The sequence below is a fragment of the Myripristis murdjan genome, chromosome 1 (genome assembly GCF_902150065.1).
Source record: "Myripristis murdjan chromosome 1, fMyrMur1.1, whole genome shotgun sequence".
Lineage (NCBI taxonomy): Eukaryota > Metazoa > Chordata > Actinopteri > Holocentriformes > Holocentridae > Myripristis > Myripristis murdjan.
In genome coordinates this window covers 9,301,696-9,327,193 of record NC_043980.1, presented here as the reverse complement: position 1 = coordinate 9,327,193, position 25,498 = coordinate 9,301,696, and the positions used below count along the sequence as shown (strand labels likewise).

Sequence of the window (25,498 nt, the reverse complement as noted above, 5' to 3'; positions counted from 1 at the left end):
GTAACTTGTTTTTAGACAACTGTCTCTTGTTTCAAGTGAAAATTTGCTTGAAACAAGTGAAAATTTGCTTGTTTCATTGGCAAAATTTGTTGCTTGTTTCTAGCTAATTGTCACTTATTTCAAGTGAATTTTCACTTTTTCCACTGGCAAATTTTGCCAATGAAACAAGCAAATTTTCACTTGTTTCAAGTGACTTTTCACTTGAAACAAATGAAAATTGTCTAAAAACAATTTACTTCTGAGGTGATCATGTCTTATTTTAAGTGTAATGATATATTTTGACTTGAAATAAGACAAATAATCTTGGTAAGATTTTGCGTTTTTGCAGTGTTAAAAATGTCTTACGGGTTTTATGTCCGGGAGTCGACAGTGTTTACACGTCAAAAAAAAAAAAAAAGGAAATGCACACAGAAATCAAATACATGCTGAGCCTTGTACTACTAACATGTCTAAACTAAGTCCGAGGCTGTGGTGTGTATTACTGGATATCACAGCTGTCATCGTGTGTCCCCACCAGCCGTCAGTGCACACTGACACGTCTCTCAGTCTCTGTCTCTCTCTCACACACACACACACACACAAACACGACACACTGCGCATCAGATCGGAAAGCAATTTTCTTCGTTGTCGACCGTAATCAATACAAACTTTTTGCAGCCACGTGACGAGAGCAGCTCCACCGGATCGCATGCACACACGGCTCGGCCGAGACGATCGCAAGCAGCCAACAGCACCAACCCCGCGTGGCACTCGTTTAGGAGATTAGATTAGGAAATATTTACGATAATGGACCTGGAACACTATTCTAGAGATACTGTACCCCCCCCCCCCCCCCCCCAACCCTCAAATTTATGTTGCATTGTTTTCAGATTCTGGCTCCCCTGTATTTAAAAAAAAAAAAAACTCTTGCCTAAAAGCCTATGATCATGGAGTAGAGCCAATTTAATATACTGCACAGCAAGCAGGGCCTGTGCTGTCCCAATGAAAGGCTTTTTATTTGCTTCACCAAGTGCATGTAATTATGACGTTGGGATAAAACCTGATGATGATGATGATGATGATTCATTTGCACATGGATAGGCCTGCTACCTCATGCAATCATAGGATCAATCAGATTTTTTACAGTTTACACTTGTCCGCTTTGACATGATGTGCTCATGTCGGCACAACGTCTGGGTAAAATGCATATGGATTGTAGAGCGGCTGATCAGACTGTTCAAATACTGACAAGTGCAATCAGATGCCTCCCGACAATGTGTGCGCAAGGCTCTGTGTTGAACACTTCAGTCACATTTTTACTGCAGTGCTCTTAACCCCGCACCAGCACTCTGACACAGATGCGTGCGTACACAAACACCGTTTTGTATTCACGGCATCGCCCGGGCTTAAGCCGGAGAGGTCTAACCCGTGTCACACGACTTAAACCTACCTTTGCATTTTTCTCTCTCCGCTGTCAGTCTCTCGAGTGTCTTCCCCTCTTTTTTTCTCTCTCCCGGTCTTGAGCTCACGGTTATTAAGCTACATGCCTGTCTCCATGTTCCTCTCTCATTTACTTCAGCCTTACCCCACAGCACTAAAACCAAGCCAAGTGACGAAAGGAAGGAGATCTGGCTCGACAAGACTAATCTCACACAATCCCGGTCTCTAACGTAACACTCCCCCACCTCGCTGCTTCTCCCCACCTCTCATTACCAAGGCAAATGTAGATTGTGCTTGTGAATTTATATTTAGATTTGACTGAATTAAAAGTGAATTGACCTCGACCTTGCACTGTCTCTTTCTCTGTCTCTCTCTGTGTCTAAGCATGGCTTGTTCCATAGCCCCTAACTGTCCGTGACCTAAAAAGCTTGCTAATTGCAGGTGAGGGAGGACACAGCAGCTGTTCTCCCATTGTTCCTGCCCTCCTGTCGGAGCTGCAGCGTGACGAAAATCAGCCACAACGCCTCCAAGTTCACCCCATACCGACAAAAGGGGCTTGTTCCAATATCAGATATCCACCGTTTGAGAGAAATGATGCCTTCAAACAGATTTGCGGTGGAATTATAAAGGAAACTGGGTAAATTAAAGGAAGTCTCAACCCTGATAGCTTTGCAGGTTTAGTTAGATGTAACCGTATATATACTGATTACAATTAGCATTCAGTGTAAACATGGAAAACACCATTTCCCAAGATCCTCCACCACGCAGCCAAGAGTGTATATGGATGGCCAGATCCTTAGCCGCATCGTTTTTGTGTGAGAGGTCAGAGCGACAACACGACTCACAATGATGGAGCCGATCACTTGTGGATGTTAAATCCTTCCCCTCCAACCCCCTGTAATCTATACTTCCTCAGAATTATGGACTGTGAGGAAATTAAACTACAAAAAAAAAAAAAAAAAAAAAAAAAAATCACCATAACCACTAGATAAATCAGGCATTTTGGTTTATGTGTCTTTACGGTTGAATCTTCCTTTAAAAGTGCTATGTTTAAACATCAACATATGATTGCTGGTGTCACTACTGTGATCAAATGGGGCCATGGCTGAGTTCATTTGCAGCCTCTATCCCAGGTCAGTAGTAATTGTTCAAAATTACCATGTTTATTTTCTTTAGGAAGAATTAACATGTTGGAAGTGAATTTATATTTTCAGTTGTACACCATTTTACATTTTCAAACTCTGATTTAGCTCCGAAAAAAAAGCCCACTTATATTTTTGTGCCTTAAAGCAATTCCAGCACTTTTTCTCAATTACCCTTCTCTGCATCCTTTAGCTTGTAGCCCCGCCCCTCTGTTGTTTCCATTGGTTGATGACTCTTTACCTCTCCACTTGTGGGCGGAGTCACACCTGGGTGCAGTTGCACGTGGTTAATGTAACGTTTTTCTGCCAAATCTGAGCCAGTGGCACAAACAAAAGCTGGTAGAGGCTGCCAGTCTTCTTGGCAGTGGTCTCACTGGTTTACGGTAATTATATTGGTGTGGCAAAACTGCTACGGCAATCATATATTAATATTAAAAAGCTAGTATATGTCCTCTACTGACAAAATGGTCCAACAGTGTTCAAAACTACACTGTATGTTTCTTCTTGTCAAGGCTTCAGTGATCAGTTCATGAAACACACACAATAATCACTGGTAAATAAAAAGTGATGCATCCTTAAAAGCATTCATCTATACTTGTGCCTTTAAAATACCGAATCTTCACATGACTTAAGTTGGGTTGAAACTGCACGCCGTGATGTGCTCTGTGATTATCGGGTCATAAAGATTTATACCGGCCTAAAAACACGAGTAAACTCTATTCTGCAAATGAGAAGGTCGGCCGACTTTAGGTGTGTTTACTCTCCTCCGCGTCCCCGGTGGCGACACACACTGCCGGGGGAGATTTATCGCGCGGTGTCGACGAGGTCACCGAACGGAACAGAATGTGCTGAGGCTGATCTGAGAAAATGCTTGTGTTCCTCCACACCAGAGGGGGGCAGCGTGGAGCTGTTTGAATTAGGCTGCCAACTACCATCCCCTCTCTCTCTCTCTCCCTCTCTCTCTCTCTCTCCCTCTCTCTCTCTCTTTCGCTTCTCTTCAGTGATCACAGCAGTACTGCAGAGAGACATGCCAGCCACTTTGATCATCGCACCAGGGGAGAGAGAGGGGGAGGGGAGGAGGGAGAGAGAGAGAGAGAGAGAGAGAGAGAGAGAGTGAGAGAGAGAGGGAGGGAGAGAGTCTCATACAGTAGGACACCGAAGCTGCTGTTTAAAAATCTGACATTTATTCCACAGCTGATGGAACGGCAGTTTAGCCGGCTAATTTGGAGAGAGGGAGAGGGAGAGAGAGCTAAGGAATGAATGGGTAAGGAGCGAGTGAGTGATTTAGTAAGATGGTGAATAAGTGAGTGAGTGAGTCAGGGAATGACTGAATGAATTAGAGGGTGCAAGAGTGAGCGAGCAAGGCCGGGAAAGAGAGAGAGGTGTGTGTGAGTGAACAGGGCAGGGAGTGAATGAGAAAGACAGAGAAGGGAGGAAAGAGTGAATAAGTGAACGAGTGAGTGAGTGAGTGAATTAAAGTAGATTGGGCTGAATGAGAATGCACAAACAAGGCGGTGAGTGAGTGAGAAAATAAACAAGTGTGTGAATGAAGGAGTGTGGGTGAGCAGGATGGTGAATGAGTGAATGGGCCAGGGACGCAGGAAATTAATCAGAAAATGACCGAGTGAGTGTATAAACACGTTGTTGAGTGAAAATGTTGGCAAGTGAGACAAATGAGCGAATGAATGAGTGAAAGTGAGTGAAGCCACACTGCAAAAACTCAAAATCTTACCAAGAATATTTGTCTTATTTCAAGTCAAAATGTCTTATTTCTAGTCAAAATATCTCATTAAACTTAAAACATGATCACCTAAGAAATAACTTATTTTTAGACAGTTTGTTTCAAGTGAATTTTCACTTACTCCACTGGCAAATTTTGCAAATGAAACAAGCAAATTTTCACTTTTTTCAAGTGAATTTCACTTGAAACAAGTGAAAATTGTCAAAACAAGTTATTTCTGAGGTGATCATGTCTTATTTTAAGTGTAATGAGATATTTTGACTAGGAATAAGACAAGATTTTGAGTTTTTGCAGTGCATGACGAGGACAAAGCATGAAAGCATTAAACTGTGTAACTGTAGAAATAAAACACACCAACAGTTTCCACCCTGAGGACGTCCTGTCTGTGCTGCAACACACTGCCGCATTTTTTTTTTAAAACTCTGCAATACATTAAACAGCAACAGCAAGGCCCTTTAACCCCTCAAGTAAGAACACACTACTGTATATTAAGTACCATCACCACAATCCACACTGAGCGCCTCTCCGTGAAACAGTAAATCTGTAGCAGTGAGTAGCGGTTAGAGAGGCCACACAGGTTCGATTGCCACGGCAGATGACGTGCGTGTCGTGAGTGCCCTCGAGCAAGGCACTGAACCTCCAGCCAAAGTCTCTCCCCGGAGGAAAGGAAGTAGCTATCGGCTGCTTAAAAAGCGGCCGCAGAAGTTGCCAGATGCCGTCCAATCCTAATTTGTATATCAATGCTGCAGCTGCGTGCTCTCGCTGGAGGGAAATGTGAAGAAGAGGCGACCGAATAAGTCAAATTCAAAAACACCAGTTTACCATCACCGCCTGCCCACCATCAATGGCTGGTCAAACGCTTTTTACAGCTCACGTCACTGGACGAGTCATTAAATGTGCTGCTGCTCGCTCATTAGACCGGCTTTACACGATTAACCACCAATCCGTGCTCTGTATCCGCCTGGCAGGGTGACCAGATCCCAGTTCACCAGATGTGGGACAAAGACTACGTTTGTGTGGGACAACGTGGGACACCGATGCATCGTGGTAGTCTTATAAAAAAAAACAAAAAAACATTTCTATTCTGCCCCCTAGCTTATAACATTACTATGCTTTGCCGTCAGGTTGATTCAGTAGCACCTACAGTAACAGACAGACTGCAAATAAAAACTTAAACATGTCTTATTTAAATGCAACTTTCCCAAGTTTACGGCAAAAACGCGAAATCTTACCATGATTATTTGTCTTATTTCAAGTCAAAAATGTCTCATTTCTAGTCAAAATATCTCATTACACTTAAAATAAGACATGATCACCTCAGAAGTAAATTGTTTTTAGACAATTTTCACTCGTTTCAAGTGAAAATTCACTTGAAACAGGTGAAAATTTGCTTGTTTCATTGGCAAAATTTGCCAGTGGAAAAAGTGAAAATTCACTTGAAATAAGTGAAAATTAGCTAGAAACAAGAAACAAATTTTGCCAATGAAACAAGCAAATTTTCACTTGTTTCAAGCAAATTTTCACTTGAAACAAGAGACAATTGTCTAAAAACAAGTTACTTCTGAGGTGATCATGTCTTATTTTAAGTGTAATGAGATATTTTGACTAGTAATAAGACATTTTTGACTTGAAATAAGACAAATAATCTTGGTAAGATTTTGAGTTTTTGCAGTGTTCTCTTATGTAAGATAACAAACTATAGTAAGCATGAGGTGTTCGCGCTATTTCAGTGCCTCTCACGTTAATCCACCTGACTGTGTGCAATCAAACAGAATAGACCGTCACAGGCAAACATCACAAAAATACTTCATGGGACTCGCCTTTCACTGGTTTCCCCCATGGATATACAGTTTCCCAGTCTGTGTTATAGCTGCATTTCCTTTTCTTTCTCGTATGGGTACAGCTTTCATCCTTTCCCTCCATATTTTGATGTGCATTAGTTGTTTTGAGCGGGCGGCCGCGGCGGGGCGCGCCTTTAACCTGTCCGTGTCAGCGTGTCCCCGTTTGAGTGACATGACCATCACACAGGCCGCAGAAGCCCCGCCCCCGCCCTGCCCCCTGATGACAGCCCTCACCGCTTTCCCCACACAGCCGCTTGTTAAATGCCAGATTATAAACATGCATTTCAAACCCGGAGTCTGTCAATAACAATACGGGACAATACTGGAGTTCGGCTTTTGTTGAAGCACTTTCACACTTGACGAGGACATGAGAAGGTAGAGAGGTGTTGATTTGCCAACACTGGCATCTGCGGTAGCGTCCATCTTCAGAGTTAGTCAGATTTTGCAACAGTAACTAAGGAGGCGCGGGAGTTAACAAAAAAAAAAAAAAAAACATGCAGAAAGTGCTTTCAAAGTAAACTTTTACGTGTTGCTACATCACCATCCTCATCATCATCATCCTCAGTGCTGCAAACAGCAGAGACCTAAATCATGATTTTCAGTGGAAGCTGCATTAGAACTGAAGCTGCAATCAAGAGCATCAGCTAAATGTGTGAAATGCAAATGTCTTTTTTTTTTTTTTTTTTTTTTACACTCTGCCGCCGCTGTGTCTGTCTTCCTAACCGCTTTAATTTCATCCCTTTCTCATGCTCTCGTTTGTGCTTTTTCTCTCTTTCGCTCTCTCTTTGCCTCCCCCCCCCCCCCCCCTCTTTTGTCGCAACGATGCCTTCAATCCAAAATGTAGGCCAAAGCAGTGTTCCTCCTCTGGGCTAATTGGTGTTCTGTAACATTGTGTCTTTAGATCACACAGGATACAACAGAGACTCATTCTGTTCCCTACGGGGGGTTCCAATTTTTATTCGTCATCAGGACTTGATGCATCCAAGTTCAGAATCATTCAGTTTTGGCACCTTGAAAGACATTACGCTTCATTTATTTATTTTTTTTTTGTTTGTTTGTTTGTTTGTGTTTTTTTTTAAATTCTCATTTACAACAACACAACGCAAAACCCAAAGAACGAGAAAAAATGAGACAAGAAAAGAGACTAAGGCTGTGTGAGAGTTCAAAGGAACAAAAAGAAAAAAGAACAAAAGAAAATGCGTACTTAAGTGTAAAAAAAAAAAAAAAAAAAGAGATGAGGTTCTCTTCTCTTTTAAGAAAAGCTTGTTCTTTTTAGTTTCAAGCGTAATGGAGCCCCACCCCAAATTGCCCACTCCAAAAATAAATAAATAAATAAATAAATGAAAAATTAAATCAACAAAACGGAAATAGACACAGTACAGTAACAATAATCTCTGCTTTGTCACTCCCACCGCCTTACATGGTATCATTGTTCAAAACATAGGTTCCTCAAAAGCAGATTGGATGGTTTTGATTAGCATGCATGTAAATTTCTTAATTTTTTGGAGTCACTTAGCTTGACCTAGCTGGTAGCCGTGTTTCCTCTCCCGCACTACTTTGTGTCTTTGGCAGTAGTGACGTGTCATTCTCGTGTCCACAGTCTTCTTCTTCAAGTTCATCGAGAGCTCCTCAGTCACCCAGAGTTCTCTTGGCACTCCGGCGCCCGTGCGGAGCGAGAAGTGAGGTCGACCTTTCACCTCCGGCTGACCCTGAACAAAGATGGCTGCCAGGGCCTCGGCAGAAGGGCAAAGGGTTTTTGTTTTCGTTTGTTTTTTTTTTTTTGTAAAAGAATGTGATAATATGTCTATTACTAACCGAATGTAAGTTTGTGATGTAGGCTTAAGCCTCCTCTTGTCGAATGAGCCAGTCACGATGAATCCTTCTTCTTGATTTAGTTTCCATGACGACTTGATTTAGTTTCACTTGTATGTCACTTTGTTTTCTTTTTTTCTTTTTTTTTTCTCTTGTTGCTATTTTTGCATCAGGGATGTCTAGTCATGATTTATTAACATATATATTCATATATTCATATATAATCAATACATATATTAACTTATGTGTGTTTTTTTGTTTTTTGTTTTTTGTTTTTTTTTGCGGCCTGAATTGCTCCCTGCTAAAATCCCACACCGCAATGGTTCACAGTATTAATGCGAATAAAGAATGAAATCAAGAAGATACAGCAACTAAAGAAAGGAGTGGGGTGTGAGGGAGGTTCAGCTGTGGGGGGAGGGGGGCTCGTGGGATGGTAGTGTGAGGGCGGGATCATAGGCGGGGCAAAGGGGCAAACCATGACCCCCCTTTTCATCAGACTGAGGAAGAGAGTTAAAAATATAAAGTTCACCTTTTTTTAAACGGGCAGTCTGGCCTAAACCCACCACTCCGCAGATTCCACCGCCCCGGGACAGACGACCACCAGCCACCCCCCCTCTCCCGACTCCTCTTTCCCCATCCTCCCCCTCGAATCTTTACAAACATGTTCAAAACTCGTTAAACAACGGTAGATGGGAAAATCATGCATGTTTCTTTTTTTTTAAGCGTTTTTTTTTTCTGTGTCTCTTTTTTGTTTTTTGTTTTTCAATGTGGAAACTCATTGATCATCAGAGGCGCCGCGGGGTGCTCAGAACTTCCCTTCTATCGCTTTTACCCCTCTGTCCATCCATCCTCTTAGGCCCCTTTCTCTCTCCGTCTCCTTTATCCCTGAACCATCTTTTGCTGTCCCCCACCGCCCCCCCCCTCCCCCACCCACCCATTTCCCTCTCGCTTTTTTTCAGGTCTGAGGTCCCTCTGTCTGTCTCTGTCTCGTTTTCATACGGGTGTGGTGCGTCGGTTCGCGGCGTTGCTGTGGCCGCCCGAGTCTTTCAGGTCCTTCTGGATGCAGTTGTGGACCTGCAGGAAGTTGTGGTCCCTCTCCGTGGAGTTATAGGTCGCCGTCGGGGTGCCCGTCTGGCCTTTAGGCAGCGTGTACATCGACAGCTCCGTGGAGGGCAGCGCCCCGAAGGCCTTGAGGCCCACCGGCGACGCCTCGCGGGAGTGCGAGGGGTCCGTCGAGCGGGACGAGGAGCGCGAGCGGCGGCGGTAGCGGTAGCGGTAGCTGGGGATGCGCGTGATGGCCGCGCCCTGGAGGTAGTCGGCGGCTCGCGCCCCCACGCGCAGCTCCCGATGGCGGTCGATGAACATGTGCACGGCCAGCACGCCCACCATCTCGGCCATAATGAAGGAGAGGGCGCCGAAGTAGAAGGACCAGCCGTAGGAGTAGCTGTTCTTCTTGGAGTCGCTCTTGGACGGGTCCCCAGCGTTGGCTGATATGTACACGATGATCCCTATGATGTTGCTCAGGCCTGCGACAGGGAGAGAGGGAGGGTGATCAGATCAAGACTAGAACACAGCCATCCAGTATTATTCAAGTAAACCCACATCCAGCCAACCTAAAATGTCAAAGTCATCAGTTAACGTCATGGCAGACGAACAAAAACGAGAAGTAAAGTGTGGCGTGCGTAGGTTTGGATGATCTCAAATGTGTGGTTTGGATCGAAATCTACATCGGACTGTCGAGGTTTTCAAAGTACCCGATCCAAGTCAGTCGGGATGAAACACTCCTCCTCACCTGGACATCACAAAACATCATTTTCTCAAAAAAAAAAAAAAAAAAAAAATCATGTTCTTTGTCAAGCTTTGTTGAATTAATAAGAGAGAGCAAAAGATGTATGATTGTAAATTTAAAAATGGATCAGTCGAAATTTAACTATGAATCTTCACATCTTAGAGGCACAAAACTCCCATCATCTTTTCCAACACACGGAAATGACTTTCGATGTCTGATTAAGACGATGCCAGAGAACAGCCTGTGGCTGTTTCAAGCAAATTAAGAAATGAAAGATGTTGATGGAGCAATAACAATTTTGCACCGCTTTATCTCAAAGGAACGTGATGAACGTAAACGGGCGGAGCAGCTACCAGCACTTCACGGAGCTCTTGACGTAAAGGAGAAGTCCCACCGTTTTTGTTAAGGCAGATGAACACTTGAAATCAACTCTTTGGGGTCGACTCTTTACCACTGGGCAACTTTTATTTATTTTGTATGGACTGCTGCTCTACATTGAGGTATGACGATAGACCATGTGGCTAAATCTTTTGATGATTTTGAGACAACATATGCCAGGGGCAATTTATCAATCGATATATAGTCGGCTGTGTTGTATTAAGAGCAAAATGCCAAGCAAACATCCACCAGGTTTGGTCCTGAGGCCGTGGTTTCAAGCTTCTTCAGTTTTTTTCCAAAAAGGTGGAACTGTTTTCTGCCTTAGAACGGCCACTGCATCATCACACACACTCCTTTCATTCTCGCAAACAGGAGACGGAGTTAATGGACCAAACTTGGTGGATGCATTTCTTTCTTTCTTTATTATTCCATAAGTTTTTGGCACGTAACTACTTCCACATACTTAATGCTAAAAATTTCATTCAAACCTTAAAAAAATTCAGCTTCTCTGTGTGATGTTTGCCTGTATTCAACTTTTTGCAAAACTTTAAAACTTTTTGAATTATTAAGCTTTATTTACATTTTTTCCCCATAGGAAAGAACAGGACAGCTGCTCCAAAATTCAGCAAAATTCAACGATTTGTTCCTCTGTCATACTTTGAGCTAGAAACTTCATTCCAATTTTAAACTGTTCAGCTTGTGGCTTAGAATTTTTCAACTTTTCAACCTTCTCAACCTTCTTTTACAACTTTTTTTTTAATTGATAATTATTTTCACTATTATTTTTTATAATGGAACTTAATGGGACGTGACTTCAAACCCACCCATTTTCACAGTCTTATTCTGCTTTCATCGTTTAGGTTACAGACATCTTTCAAACTTAAAATGGTTGAGCAGAAGCAGTAATTTAAAGGTTTAAAATGTTTTCAAGCTTTGACCTCAAATTTTCAGCGTCTTCCAGCTTGCCCACGCAGTGTTACCCAGAAACTGCACTTTTCTAGTTATTATTTTCTTAACTTATTAGATCTGTATATCATCAGATCAGTATCATCTGATTCAGAGCTCACAATACAACATGATACGGCGATACAACAGCGTGAATCTTCACATTGTGCTTCTATTACTGTTATAGTTTTATTATTAGTTGGCGGTGGGTTGATGGCAAAAATAAAATGTGTGCACGTCATATCAGGATGTATGGATATACAAAGTGCAGCACAGCTTCACCCCCGGCTTTGTAACGACAACAGGCCGCCTGAATCTTACACATCTCACACACCTACTCTACTGTCTGTGTTCATGCTTCCAAAATCAGGGATTTTAACTGTGCCACTTATTGGCAGCCAGTAGTTGCTCTCTCTCTCTCCCTCTCTCTCTCAAACTGGGACAGATTCACTCTTGTATTTTTTTCCACATATTTCTTATATTCTTTGTGCCAGAATCTCTCTCTGTCTCTGGATCAGTCTGTGCCTTTGTTGCTCGCCCTCCCCAACCCTCCTCCAAGGGTGTTCAAATTCACATTCGCCTGTCGATCGCTCTCATCTGTCTCACCTGTCTCTCTCTCTCTCTCTCTCTTTCTCTTTTTTTCACCCCCACCCCATGCATTGTGTCTCCATGTGCTGCCAGAAATAGAGAGAGACACAGGTCGTCAGACATGTAGACGCGCGGGGAGACAGACGCTAACGCAGGCAGCGAGACAGATATGCAGATAAACAGCGACGTGTTAAGAGACAGAGAAACAGACAGAGGTGTGAGGAGTGTGAAGAGCTGATTGAGATGGATCAGAGCAGAAGAGTATCAGGGACACCTTATTTTTAGAGTGTAATCCCAGTGGCCTCTTCCTAGCCTAGCAACAGGGCGAGAGAGACAGACAGAGACACAGAGAGAGAGAGAGAGAGAGAGAGAGAGAGAGAATTGCATCTCTCACTTCTGACTTGGAGGGGAAACTAGTTATCTGGCGCGGCACAGTAGGCCATGGCCTAGAACCAGAGAATGCAAACACACACTCACACACTCTTACACACACACACACACACACACACACACGGAAACGTGAAAATACACTGACAAATGGCAACCTGTGCTATCTTTGTCTCCCTAGCTTTGTCCTCGGGCGGTTGCTGTATGCTACACACACGTCAAACACTGTGCCGAGCATCACCTGCTGGACGCTGCGCACCATCGAGGAGAGTGGCCTGCCTCACTCTCCTCCAAAATAGAACACTTTCAGCTGATGCACACACACACACACACACACAAACACACACACACACACATATATATATATATATTTGTTGATTTCAAACATGGCAACAGCTGCAGCCTTGTTTCGATAATGCACTGCCATTAATGAATGATGATGTCTTTTTGTTTGTGTGTGTGTGTGTGTGTGTGTGTGTGTGTGTGAGAGTGAGAGAGCAGTGCATGTGTGTGCTCTCACCTGCCTACCTGTTTTTCCTGCCTGCACTCACTCAACTCCCACCTTTATTTAATGTTTCCCCCCCCCCGACGGCTCCTCTGTCCCTGCATCCTTTCTTCCTCCTTTCCTTCCTTTTCCTCTCAGCTCCCTTTATTCCGTCCGTCCTTCTTCTCTTCCACGATCTGTCTCTCCTTCTGTCCTTCCCTCTCTCCCCCTTTAATCACCTCATCCCGCCCTATACTCTTCTCTCTCGTTCTCCCCTCTTCCACCGTCTTCCTCCCTGTTTTTCCTGCATTCTTCTGCGTTCCTCTCTCTCCTTTCTCCTCTTTTTCTGCCCCCCTTCCCTCCCTCCCTCCTTTTCCACCCCCCCCCCCCACTCCCTTCACTGTACCTGCGGAGACAAAGAGGATGCCGGCGCTGAGGATGATGTTGTGCCGTGACTTGTAGAACTCGCTGGCGGCGATGCAGAGCCCCCCCATGAAGAGCAGGATCACACTCAGGATGGGGAAGATACTGGAGGCTCGTACAGCACCTGCACACACACACACACACACACACACACACAGGAAGCACAGAATTAACATTATTTGAAGCTGCACGGATGCCGAGAAAGACATTATTGATGCACCTTGTGATGAATTTACACTCAGAAAATCTTTACGGCCATGATTTTCTGCAACAATCAGCGTGACACTTCAATGAATGAACGATGAATGAATGAATGAATTAGGATGTGAGTGACCGAATGGAAGGAAGGACAAATAAAGAAACAGCAGCCGGTAGTTTCAGTGACGATGTCCACGACTGTACAAAGTCCTTGTATATGTAATTTTTTTATTTTTCTTTACCTTTTCTTTATCCACCTTTCACCCCTTCCCTTCAAGAGGTCCTTTTGTCCTCTTGCCAGGCCGACATTGTAAATAAGAATGTGTTCTTAATTGACCTGCCTGGTTAAATAAAGGTTAAATTAAAAAAAAAAAAAAAAAATGTCGGCGAGTGGAGCGAGCGGCGCCTCTTCGGGTTAAAAAATGGGTCACTTTGCCTCTGTTTCATGCATTTCTCTCCGTGTTGTTCACTCTTGGGCAAGTAGAGATACACGAAGAGAGGCTCGTCTTGAAAATAGTCTCCAGCTCGAGTTGGAAGGGCCTGAACCTGGCTTCAAAAAAAAAAAAAAAAAAAAAAAGGCAGGAGCGAAAACTGCAAAGATTGGGTCATTTTGAAAGTTTGGCCCACATTTGACATCTCACTGAATCATTTTGCGGATAATAATTCTTGCTGATGATGCTATGGAAGAACGTATGCGCCAGAAGAATAAGGCCCGTTTCCACCGCAGGAGCTTCGGGGTAATTTTACGGGGCCGCTGTCGCGCGTCTCCACCGTCTGAACCACCCCGAAGGAGAGAGTTCAGGAACCTTTACAGGGGCTAAAAAACGGCCCTGCCTCGGGGTAGGGACTCTGAGCGGCCCCGAAAAAACTCCTGGGTTTACTCACGGCGCGATGTGACGTCAACAGAAAGCAGGCGTCCCTAGCAACACGGCCAACACTACCAAGCTAACGCTAACGTGCTAGCTAACGTTAACGACACCCTTTTTAGCCGGCATTTTTAGGGCAGGGTATATGCAGGAATCTTGAAGTTAATTTTAATACCTTTTTAAGACTTTTTCAAGACCTTTTCAATATTTTTTTAATACCTCACTGCCACTTCAAGCTGTAACCATTTACATCAGTGATATTTTTAACTTCTGAATTTCCACCCGCCCGCTCGCTCTGGCGCTCTCAGAGAAAATTTACGAACGCACCCACAATAGCCTAGTTTTTTATGTACCTGTTCATCTTTGTTTTTGTTTTTTTTTTTAAAAAAAATGAATAAATTCACACACGTTTACGATGTTTTTGGGACTCAAACTCTTGGACAGCTAATTCAGAAAAAATACTTTCAAAATTTAAGACTTTATAAAGTCGTGATAAGACTTTTTAATACTTTTTAAGGGTCTTCATTTTCCCAAAACTGATTTATCACCTTTTAATACTTTTCAAGACCCCGCGGATACCCTGTAGGGGCGCTAACGTTAGCTTTAGCGGACGTTAGCTAACGTTAACAACAGGCGTTTTTAACAACACACATTTTGATGCCCCGGTCATGGTCGTGCAACCGCCCGGTAACTTTACAGGAACCTTCCTCCTCCTCGGCCCTCTCAGTGGAGACACGGCAGGTGAGAGGGCCGAGCGAGAGGACGCTCCTGTAGCAGCTCCTGCCCCCCAAATACTACCAGGAACATTTTGGTGGAAATGGGCCTTTAGACAGACACTTTAAGGTCACACAAGCAGCTTTGTGAACTGGATGCGTTCCTGTATTTAATAAGAGACGAGAACAAATATGTACGCTGATGAAACGTTGTTGTTGAAATGTGTTATTTTAATATGACAGCCCAAGATACTTTTTTTTTTTTTACTTTATTCCTCACTGAGAAATATCCCTTACCCAAAGAGCACCGGCCGAGGTTACAAACTACCTGACAAGCAACTCTTTTCAATCTTCTGGAGCCTGACGTATGAAAAGGCATTTGCATTTTAATTGGTCATTTTAATTTGCTTTGAATGATCACTTTAGGCGTCTCCCTGTTTCTTGTCCTTTCCGCTCGCACTGTTTCCCCCCTCTCTCTTCTTCTCCTCCTCCTCCTCCTTCTCTATCTGCATCAGGAATCTCTCCTCTATTAGTCCGTCTCTCTGTATCAGGCGTCTCTCCATCGCTCTATCGCTCCATCTCTTTGACTCTCCGTCTGTCTCCGTCCTCTTTCCTCTCCTATCGCTCTGTCTATCGGTCTGTTTGCCCTCTGCGCGGCTGATTGGCTGATTGGCCTTGGGGTTGTCGTGGCTCCGCTGCGGTTACAGAGCTCAGTCTGCTTTCTGGAGCACTCAATGTCACATCCCTGAATTTTGGACAGCTTTTTTTTTTTTTTTTTTTTGGTAACACTTTACAATAAGAGTACAACAATTAACATTATTGTTTATTGTTTATTGTTTATTGTTGATCCCCATTAGTCACTGCCTCAGTAGTGACTATTCTTCCTGGGGTCAAATAAGAAATACAGTATAATCAAAAGATTTAGATAGATAGATAGATAGATAGATAGATAGGTATACTTTATTGATCCCAGACTGGGAAATTCACAAGCAAAACCTAATAAAAAACAAAAGAAAAAAGAAAAAAATAAAATAAATAGAAAAAATAAAATAAATTAGTTAATGCCGTAATGGTTAATTAACTGTTAGTTAATGATTATTATGGCATTTACTAATAATAATATCTACAATAACCCTTAAATAACATATAAATTAATACCTTAGCATGAACAGCATTAGTACATGATTCTCAGACACATTAGTTAATGGTTAGTTAACTGTTACTTAGTGTTTATTACCTGTTACTTAATGTTTATTATGGCATTAACTAACATTAATTGTTGTACTCTTATTGTAAAGTGTTACCGTTTTTTTTTTTTTTTTTTTTTTTTTTGCCTTACTTCATCTTACTGCATAACACTGGTTCCTTCATTGCATTCTCTAATAATTAAATCAGGAAACTCTGATGACTCAGAATGCATTTTTACTAATAACAGCAGCATTACCTCGTGGTTACAGGTTCAAATACTTCCAGCGTGGAGTCGACGAGAGCTCAAGAGCCCTTCAGCAGTGGTTGACGGTGACCGTGGTGATAAATCTCATGCAGGATCTCTCCCCTGAAAGTCAGATCGTTTATCACCGACGTCCTCAATCACCTCGCGAGTCTTTGAGTAGAGCGGTGATTCATTTATTTATTTATTTATTTTTTTTTTTTGTTCTTGTAGCCTCTTTCTGCCATGATCTGCATCTTCATGAGCAAAATGATAGATAGCAACGTGTGGTCGTGGAAAGAGTGAGAGAAGCACACATACACACTGCCACCTGTAATATCCCTATGGCATATTTCATACAGTCATTCAGTAACATTGCTGTTGATGGAAATTCAAACAGTGACAAGGAGGCAAAGCTATTCCGTTTGCACAATAATGCAATTATTTACATTTCCTACTGTTTAAAAAAAATAAAAAATTAAGTTATACAAGCTTACTTTAGGCGGTCATACCTGAGCGCGTGTTACCGGTACAATCTGTGTGATTACTTAAAAATATGTACAGTGTGCAGCTGTCTGAGTGAATTTAATGGACTTTAAACGCTCAGATATGTTTGTTGCATTTGATTGTGATTGATTATGAGCTCTATCAACACTTAGACGTCTGTGTGTGTGTGTGTGTGTGTGTGTGTGTGTGTGTTGGTCATTCACTCTCTCCATGGGGTGTGGCACGTTAGTATATGTCGTGCTGTGAGATAAGTTGTCGTTCCTTGTCCTGATACAATTTCTTTCTTTCTTTCTTTCTTTCTTTCTTTCTTTCTTTCTTTCTTATTCTTTCTTTCTCTCGCCCTCATCTCTCTATCTCCAGTGAGCTTTGTGAAGGTTTCAGCCAGTGAAGCAGATCAAATATTAAGGTGACCTCAGAGTTGGCCCTGCGCCAAGCCCTCCCCTCCTCCTCCTCCTCCTCCTCCTCCCCCTCCTCCTCCTCCTCCTCCTCCTCCCTGTCCTGTGTGTGTTAACCCCATCTCCCCTCCTTCACTGACATGTGCTGTCAGGGCAAATTATCTTAAAAGGTGTAAAGCCCTTAATACTACGGACACACACACACACACACACACACGCACACAATTTCTCCAGAGTAAGTGGAAATGCCTCCTGTCACGCACAAGCAAACACACACACACACACACACACACACACATCTATAACATCATCATCATCTATCTCTCACCAGAGGTAAAGCACACACTGGCTCTGAGATGCTCCATCTACGACACACACACACACACACACACACACAGGCATGCGCTGGAGAGCACATCTTGTATGTATGCGAGATGTTGGAGAAGTTGAGGTGGCCTGGGAGATGTCTGGCTAGACAAAGAAGGGGAAGAAAAGAAAAGAGAAGAAAAGAGAGAAGAAAAGACAAGAAAAAAGAAAAGAAAAACTGTAGATGAGACAAGAGTAGAAGCGAGAAGACTGCAGGCCCTCACTTCTCTGTGAAGCTGCTTTGCCCCGAGCAATCTCTGTCTCTCCCTCTCTCCATTTCTCTCTCTCTCTCTCTCTCTTTCTCTCTCCCTTGCTCCCTCTCTCTCTCTCTCTCTCTCTCTCTCTCTCTCTTTCTCTCCTTCTCTCCAATTCTCTCTGCACTAGCGCTTTAAGCACAAGTCAGGGAGTTAAAAAGGAAGAATTTTCAACCAATGCGCTGGCCTCGAGGCACACCCTGCCACTGAGCACATCGAGCAGAGAGAGAGAGAGAGAGGGAGAGAGAGAGGGAGAGAAAGAGAGAGAGAGAATTAGTTTTAGCAGCAGCGGTGTGAGGAGACATCTACAGTTTGTTTTAGGCTTTTAGCCGACACTCTGATCCAGAGCCACTTCCAGCGTGAGAGCAGGGACGGGTTCACATTTTTGTGACTGTGACACAAACAAATCAAAGCAAAAAAAAAAAAAAAAAAAAAAAAAAAAAAAAAAAAAGTCAAACAGGCTCCTGATTGGCTGCCTGTTGTGCTGCTGACTCTGCACAAAGTGGTGGCATCTGAACTTATTTGAATGGTTAATGAGCCCAGAGGTTTTTCGAGCTTTTTCATATTCTCGACCCCGAAATTGACTTTCATTAAGCCTCGACTCCCCATCTGAAGAGGTTTTGCTCTATGGACCTTTATGTGGAAAGATATTTTGGCTTCTGTTAATTATTAAATTGTTATGATGTTGGACTTCAACATTAAAGCATAATGTGAAAATTATCAGTCATACACTTTCTTGTACTGTGATCATTTCCGATAAATTAAATGGCAATTGGGTGCAATGGGCCTTTAGCACATACAAACATCTTCGCCCAATTTCCTTTCAGGGATCAATAAAGTATTTCTGATCCTGATTCTGATTCTGATTGGCACTAACCTGTCTGCAATCAAGTCAATCAAGTCCTGCCGTCTCTCTTCTGATGGACCATTTGGTTTCTCTCTAATTTTTTTTTAGTCAAAGTCAAGTCAAATTTATTTACATAGCACATTTCATACGACAGACGTAAACTCAATGTGCTTAAAATCAAAGCAAGACATAGATTACACACATAAGCAGTATAAATAAGATACATATAAAATACAAAAAGACATAAAAGGCAGTGTTGCATTATAGCGAATGAAAAACTGAAAGCTTTTTACACAAGAAAACAATAAGATTTTAATTCTGTAAAATGTGTTAGTTTTTTTTTTTTTTCTTTTTCAGCTAAAACCTTGAGTTCTGCTGCAGTGAACCTCTCTTATGTCTGTGCTGTTAGGTTCCTGGCCATGCCATATTGTCTCCTGACAGAAAGACGCAGCGCCAAACAGGTGCTTCTGTTCTGCCGGCCATATGTTAATTAGCAAAGTTGCAGCTGTGTTCATTTCCATGCTGGCTCTTAGTAGATAAGTTGCTAATTTGGACACGCCCACAAGTGCAAGGCATTGCAAAAACACAGGGGATGTAGTGCTAAATCCGCCCCCTGTATTAAGAAAAAATTAAGAGTCAGTTACAGACACTGATGATGCGGATGTGTTTCAAGCGATTCTGAAATGGTCAATACTGTGGCCCCCAAAAAATGCATTTTCCCTTGTTGCATCGTTGCACCTTTTTAGATCATTTTCCTATCACGGTTTTTTCCAATAAGACATTTAGAAACATGTCCTGCATTGTAAAGAATGGCAGCAGCATCCGTAAACTAACCTGCCCAGCTACCTGGTAATAAATGTACATCAGGTTTGCATGTGATCTTACGATCTGAAGCGTCCACCGATTCTACAGGGAAGTCGTCAGGCCACACATTAGTATTCCCTTCATTATGCACATTTCCCACGTGATCATTTCCTCATGCAGCAGCAAAACAACAACACCAACAGAGGACGAAACAAAGACACTCCACCAGGGGAAACAGACTTTTTTTTTTAAATACAAGACACAAATTTTGAAAACTGACATGTTAATTAATAATGCGTGAACTTTGTCAAGCTGCTAGAAAGGCCAGATGTAAGGTGACTTTGCCTTTTGTCACTACATACTAAAGTTATTTAGTGTTGTGGTTTACAGAGTAAGAAACGGTTCATCAAAGAGGGGAGTCATTACAGTAAATGCAGAATAGTGTGAAAATGACCCTTATACAACGTAAACAGCCACATTACACCTGTGCAAGATATATACAGGACCAGCAAAAATAACACGAATACATAAACCAGAAACAACAGACTCATCCCACACAACTGGAAAGGGAGTTTACCATTTTATAAAAGACTGTTTAGCCCATTTCAGTGGCCCTGGCTGCTGCACAGGACATGAGACTGCCAGGCCAATTCTGTCTCTGTCATATCCGGATTGTATCCAGACTGATTTTAGAAAGTCTGCACAGCAAATCAGATCCAAACCACATTTGGAGGTGGTTTGAAATGTGATTCCAGTGGGATTTCTGCAGATGTGTCTCAGTCTCAAGCAGGATTTGAAAGTGTCTGTTACGCAGGAGCGGACTTACCATTAGGCAAAACTAGCCGGTTGCCTAGGGCCCCAAGTTCCTGAGGGCCCCATAAAACTCCTCATACACTTATGGTTAGTACAGTTATTACTTATTTGCGCACATTAATTATGTTTTTGATTAAAATCCTTTCGCTAAAATGCCAGCAGAATGCTTATCGTATTATGTGTGTCTCGGGGCCCCTGTTTTGTGTGTTGGCTTCTCATTTCAGAGGGCCCCATGCCTGCCTTTGCCTTGGGCCCCAAATTTCTTAAATCCGCCACTGCTGTTACGTCACTCACAACACGACACACAACGACGATGTCAAGTCAGGAGGGTCAGCAGCTGATCAGAGTCCCTGCTGCTGCTAGCAGAGCAACATGGAGGACAACTCAGAGGACAAAAGTCTGTGGACAGACACTGAAATAAATTGTCTGCCAGCAGCTTCTGGACGTTTCTCCTGCTTGTGTGTTGGAAAACTGCATCACCTGTGCATGTAGTTACTGATGCCTACGTTGTTACCATAGCAACCTGTACAACTAGGTTGGTGATGTCTGGACACACAAATCTGATCTGATCACTTGCACATAACAGCGTGGACAGTCCGTCTTAAAGATCTGATTTGAGAAACAAATCTTGCCTGCAGTCTGAGGCTCACAGTGTAATGCTCTTTTTTAAAATGGAAATCTATTTAGATGACAACATGAGAATGGTGACCGTGCTGCTGCAAGATTCATGCATTCATCTACATGAACCATTACCACACAGGTGTTATACTGTATAGCTAAACAATTTGGTGATAATACATGCCGTCTTACAACAAATCTATATACCTGTTTGCTGTGACACTGAGGCAATGTTCATGGATCGTTTCAAAATTAAAGTCGTTTTGAAAAATGCCTCTGTCCACATGAGATCGTAAAAACACTGAAGTCTGTGCTCTGTGAGCGACGTGCAAAGAAGCTGGAGAGCCACTGGAGCAGTTTGTTGTCATGGCTGAGTTACAAATGCAGCTCCAAATACAAATATAATTAAAAACACCCTGTTTATCAATCAATCAATCAATCAAATTTTATTTATATAGCACCTTTCAAACAAATGCATGATATTCAAGGTGCTTTACATTTTGATTGACAATTAAGCATAAAATAAGAAGTGAAAGGACAAGGAGACCGATGCACACATAAAATATGGTTAATTAAAAAAATAAAAAAGATCAAGAAATAAGAGTTATCATACAAGAGAGTGAATGAAAAGATTTAAAAGAATAAAAACACAGCAATACAAGAAAACAAAAAAACTCAAGAATAAGATACTGAATAAAGTATAAAAACAATATGAAATAATTAAAAACAATAAAGACACAACAATAAAAAATAACTCCACATTAAGATATTGAGTAAAATATAAAAACAATATGAAAAACAATAAAATAGAATGTAGAATAAAATATATAGAAACTAACCCTAACCCAAAAATAACAATAAAACAAATACAGATAAAATAATAAATAGTAAATAAGAAGTTGAGTACCTATAAAACTATAAAATTATAATATTATAATATTATAAGACACTACATAAAGGCCAGACCAAAGAGATGGGTTCTTAGTCTACGTTTAAAAGTGTCAGTGTTTGATTATGTGTGTCAAAAAAGTCACATGACAAAAAGAGGACAATAATTTGTGACAGACAGTGAGGTACAGCTCCTGCTAGAGCGTAAAAAATAACTACAAATTGTAGAAAAACAGAGAACATCTCTCTATCAGCTGTGTGAGGTCAACGTCTCCACTATGAGCATGTGCAAGGAAGCAAAGTGGTGGCAATGATGTCAGCATTATTAAACTCTACTGCTCTCACTGATAAACAGCAATAATAATATTTTTTTTTAAAAAATTCACTCTGAAGATTGTTTTCCAAAGTTACACTTTCAGAGACCAAAAAAATCGGTTTTCATGTGGCCAAAATAAAAAGAAAAAGTCACATTTTCAAGGGAAAAAAAAAAAAAACACTGTTAACCCATTGTTTCGTTATGTTGTGATTAGGTATCCATCTTACATGCAGAGTTGACTTATAAAGTAATTTATGTTTTATGTATTTTGTTTCATCTCTTCAATCTCTTTAAAATAAAAAATCTCTTTAAAAAAAAAAAAAGCTTTGTATCAACTGGGTGTCCTGTTATTATAAAACAGATAGCTGGACACCAAATGGGAAAAATAAACGCAAATATGGGATAAATACTGGATAAAGCTAGGTTAAAAGCTGCAAACTCTTCTCTGTTATGTTAAACACTGAGCAGCAAGGATTATTTAATTTAGACTGGAGTGGGATTATTTGCATGAATGTGTATGGAAAATAGAAAAAACAGTAGCCAGTTAGAAAGAATTTGAAGATTTTATCCAAGAGGAGCCAGTTGAGGTCTGTTTTTCAAGCATCGTAGAAAGACACTCATTTTCATTTCTTTTAGAGGAAATTCATGACGAACGCAGCTCACAAGCCAGCAAACCGATCATGAATAAGGTCTATATGTCATCACGGCGGGCAGAGCATGCAGGGGGTCGGCACTGCTTGTCCCGTCTCACCTGCCCGAGGCGCAGACCGCACACCTTTTCTCTCCGTTTGCTCGTCACTTTGTTTCCGTTTCAGCGCAAATGAACCAAACTCAGCCAAACCGCCTTCCCCGTGCCATGTGAGTCAATATGTACCGGGCAGCCTTCCACACTGTACATATGGCTCTGATGTATCAAGTATTACTGAACAGGCTAAATACACAGACAGAGGCAAAACACACACACACACACACACACACACACACACACACGCAGAATGAAAGTGTCCCTTCCCTCCCTGCTACTCTCAAACCTCTTTTCTTCTTCATTCTTTTACACTTTCACCCTCCCTTCCTCAATTTTTCCCACTACTCGGTTGGTTCTGCTGCAGTGGTGTGTGTGTGTGTGTGTGTGTGTGTGTGTGTGTGTGTCTGGCTGACTTATGGTTTCATTAGCTGCGGCAGAGGAGAGCCTTGTAATTGTGGTTGAATTATAGAGGCGGGGGTGGACACTACCATGGGAGCTCCCTGGGCGCACACACACACACACACACACACGCGCACACACGCGCGCACGCACACACACACACACACGCACGCACAGAGCATACACCAACTCAACGTGCTACAGAGTGAACACACTCATCGATCGGCCTCCCACCCACTCGCTCACTCTCTCTCTCTCTCTCTCTCCTGCTCCAAAGTGGGGTGTTTCCCATACACACCATGCACTGCCCACACAGCCTCTCTCTCTCACACACACACACATGCACACACACAATCTAACTCACACACACACACACACACACATCGCCCACATGGGAGAGCCCAGCAGCGCAGATCAGGTATGAAACATGTGGTAGTAGCAACTTGACAAAAGAACAGTATGTATGTTGGGCCAATAAAAACGGTATGTGTGTGTGTGTGTGTGTGGGTGAGCGAGTATATGTGTGTGTGTGTGTGTGTGTGAGCGTGCACAGGCACATGGAGGTGCTCATGCGGCCCTGCCAGTCATTATCACGCCGTATTACTCACGTAAATCACGATATGCCTCCATGCCATAACAAATATAGCTGCGGTGACATCACGATGACGTCATCGGCCGGTGACGTCATCGTGATGTCTCCTAGCATCCTGATCCGGAGTATTAGCATTATGTACGAGAATCCAGCGGTCTAATTATAGCCACGGCAAGACGGCACACTGCTTCCACTTCAAACAGAGCAAATCAGGGCTGTGCGCGTGTGTGTGTGTGTGTGTGTGTGTGTGTGTGTGTGTGTGTGTGTGTGTGTGTGTTAGAATCAGAACAGGACAGGATAGGGACTATGTGTTAGGGTGGATTGAAGGGTTGTGAAGAGTGGAGTGCTCATGTAAGTGTGTGTGTGTGTGTGTGTGTGTGTGTGTGCACCCTGTTCAAGCCAGTTAGGGCCAGAGCCGAGCTGTTGGCCATATCTAATCCCATTCAGTGGCTCCACGCCTGATAAAACACACACACACACACACACACTGATAACCATACATTGTACACTTCACACACAACCCCAAAAACCCACAGTCCCTATGCTATCCTATATTTATTCTAATAACACACACACACACACACACACACACACACACACTAACTAAAGTGCTGTACTCTTTGCACCCTTTCAACTCAACCACAAATACACACAGTCCCTCTGCTATCCTATTCTGATAACACACCCTGCACTCACACACTCACACACACACACACACTGATAACCATGCGCGGTACACTCCATATCCCCTAAATCCTACCCGAAAAACACACAGTCCCTATCTTATCCCGTTTCTGCATGAAAGGGAGCAGCTTCAAGTGTGGAAGCGGGCAAATATTGTTATTAGTCATCATCTGAAGGCCTTTATTTTGAAGCACAAACGCGAGTGCGGGACTTGGTGTCTTGGTGACGGCGACACGCAGTCACACCGTCACCCAAATCTGCGAGTACGGCGAACACTCCCCCCGCGTCTCAAGGACGGCGGGACGGCGCGTGAAATAAAGGCAGGACACTCGACGCACAGCAGGATATGCGTCCAAGTGGACTGCGGCACAGCGCCTCCGCAGGCTGGAGGCTGCCACCGCGTCCTCGAAGCATCTCCGTTTCCTAACTCCTGACCTTTGCTGCACGCCACCCCACTTTCACTTTTTTTTCTCTGAGTCTCTGCTCTATTTCCAACAGTGCTGGAAGTCCCGGGACCCAATCACCTTGAGCATTTTTATTATTATTTTGTTGCACATTTTCACATCGAGCACCTGTTTCTCTGTGTGTTCTGAAGCTGTATTGTAGATTGTTTTGCCTTGTGTCTTTGCCGTTACCGCTCACCCAGTCAGTTTTTGAATTAAGACATTTCAAGATTTAATCCCACCAAAGAACTGTATTTATCAGGGGTGTCAAACTCAATCACACAGGCAAATCGAGGACCAAACGGAGCTTATGTTTATTGAACTCTTCTGAGCCAAAGTGGTCAGTCTTTTGACCAAACATATGTCCTGTGATTCATACACAAGTATGAGTTTGTCATGAATTTTCACTCCTCCGCAAAAATGTCTTTCTATAAAACACTACAAGGATATCTAAAACCGAACTGATTCGATTTTGAAAAGTCCTTTATTTTCTTCTTGCATGCATCATTCCCTGTTGGGTTGGTTTCATCATACGGAATCAAAAATAACCAGATAAATCTACAGTCACATGTGTTTTTGTTCACACATGCACATCACAGGCACGCGACTAGAAATGAAACTAATGTTTTCATGTAAAACCGCATCATCAGTCATTGGGTCAACACATTCCCG

The 25,498-nt window shown here is 42.6% G+C and overlaps 1 protein-coding gene across 1 annotated transcript in view; it reads right to left on the bottom strand.

Annotated features, from left to right (window-relative positions):
- Positions 1-8,911: 8,911 nt before the first annotated feature.
- The window catches only part of cacng2b (calcium channel, voltage-dependent, gamma subunit 2b), an 88,597-nt gene continuing 72,010 nt past the window's right edge, over positions 8,912-25,498 (bottom strand). Inside the window, exons 3-4 of the mRNA XM_030056897.1 lie at positions 12,933-13,073; positions 8,912-9,481 (exon numbers count right to left, since the gene is read on the bottom strand). Of these exons, the coding sequence (XP_029912757.1) occupies positions 8,949-9,481; positions 12,933-13,073 (674 nt within the window). The 3' untranslated portion in view covers positions 8,912-8,948. The remainder of the gene's footprint in view (positions 9,482-12,932; positions 13,074-25,498) is intronic.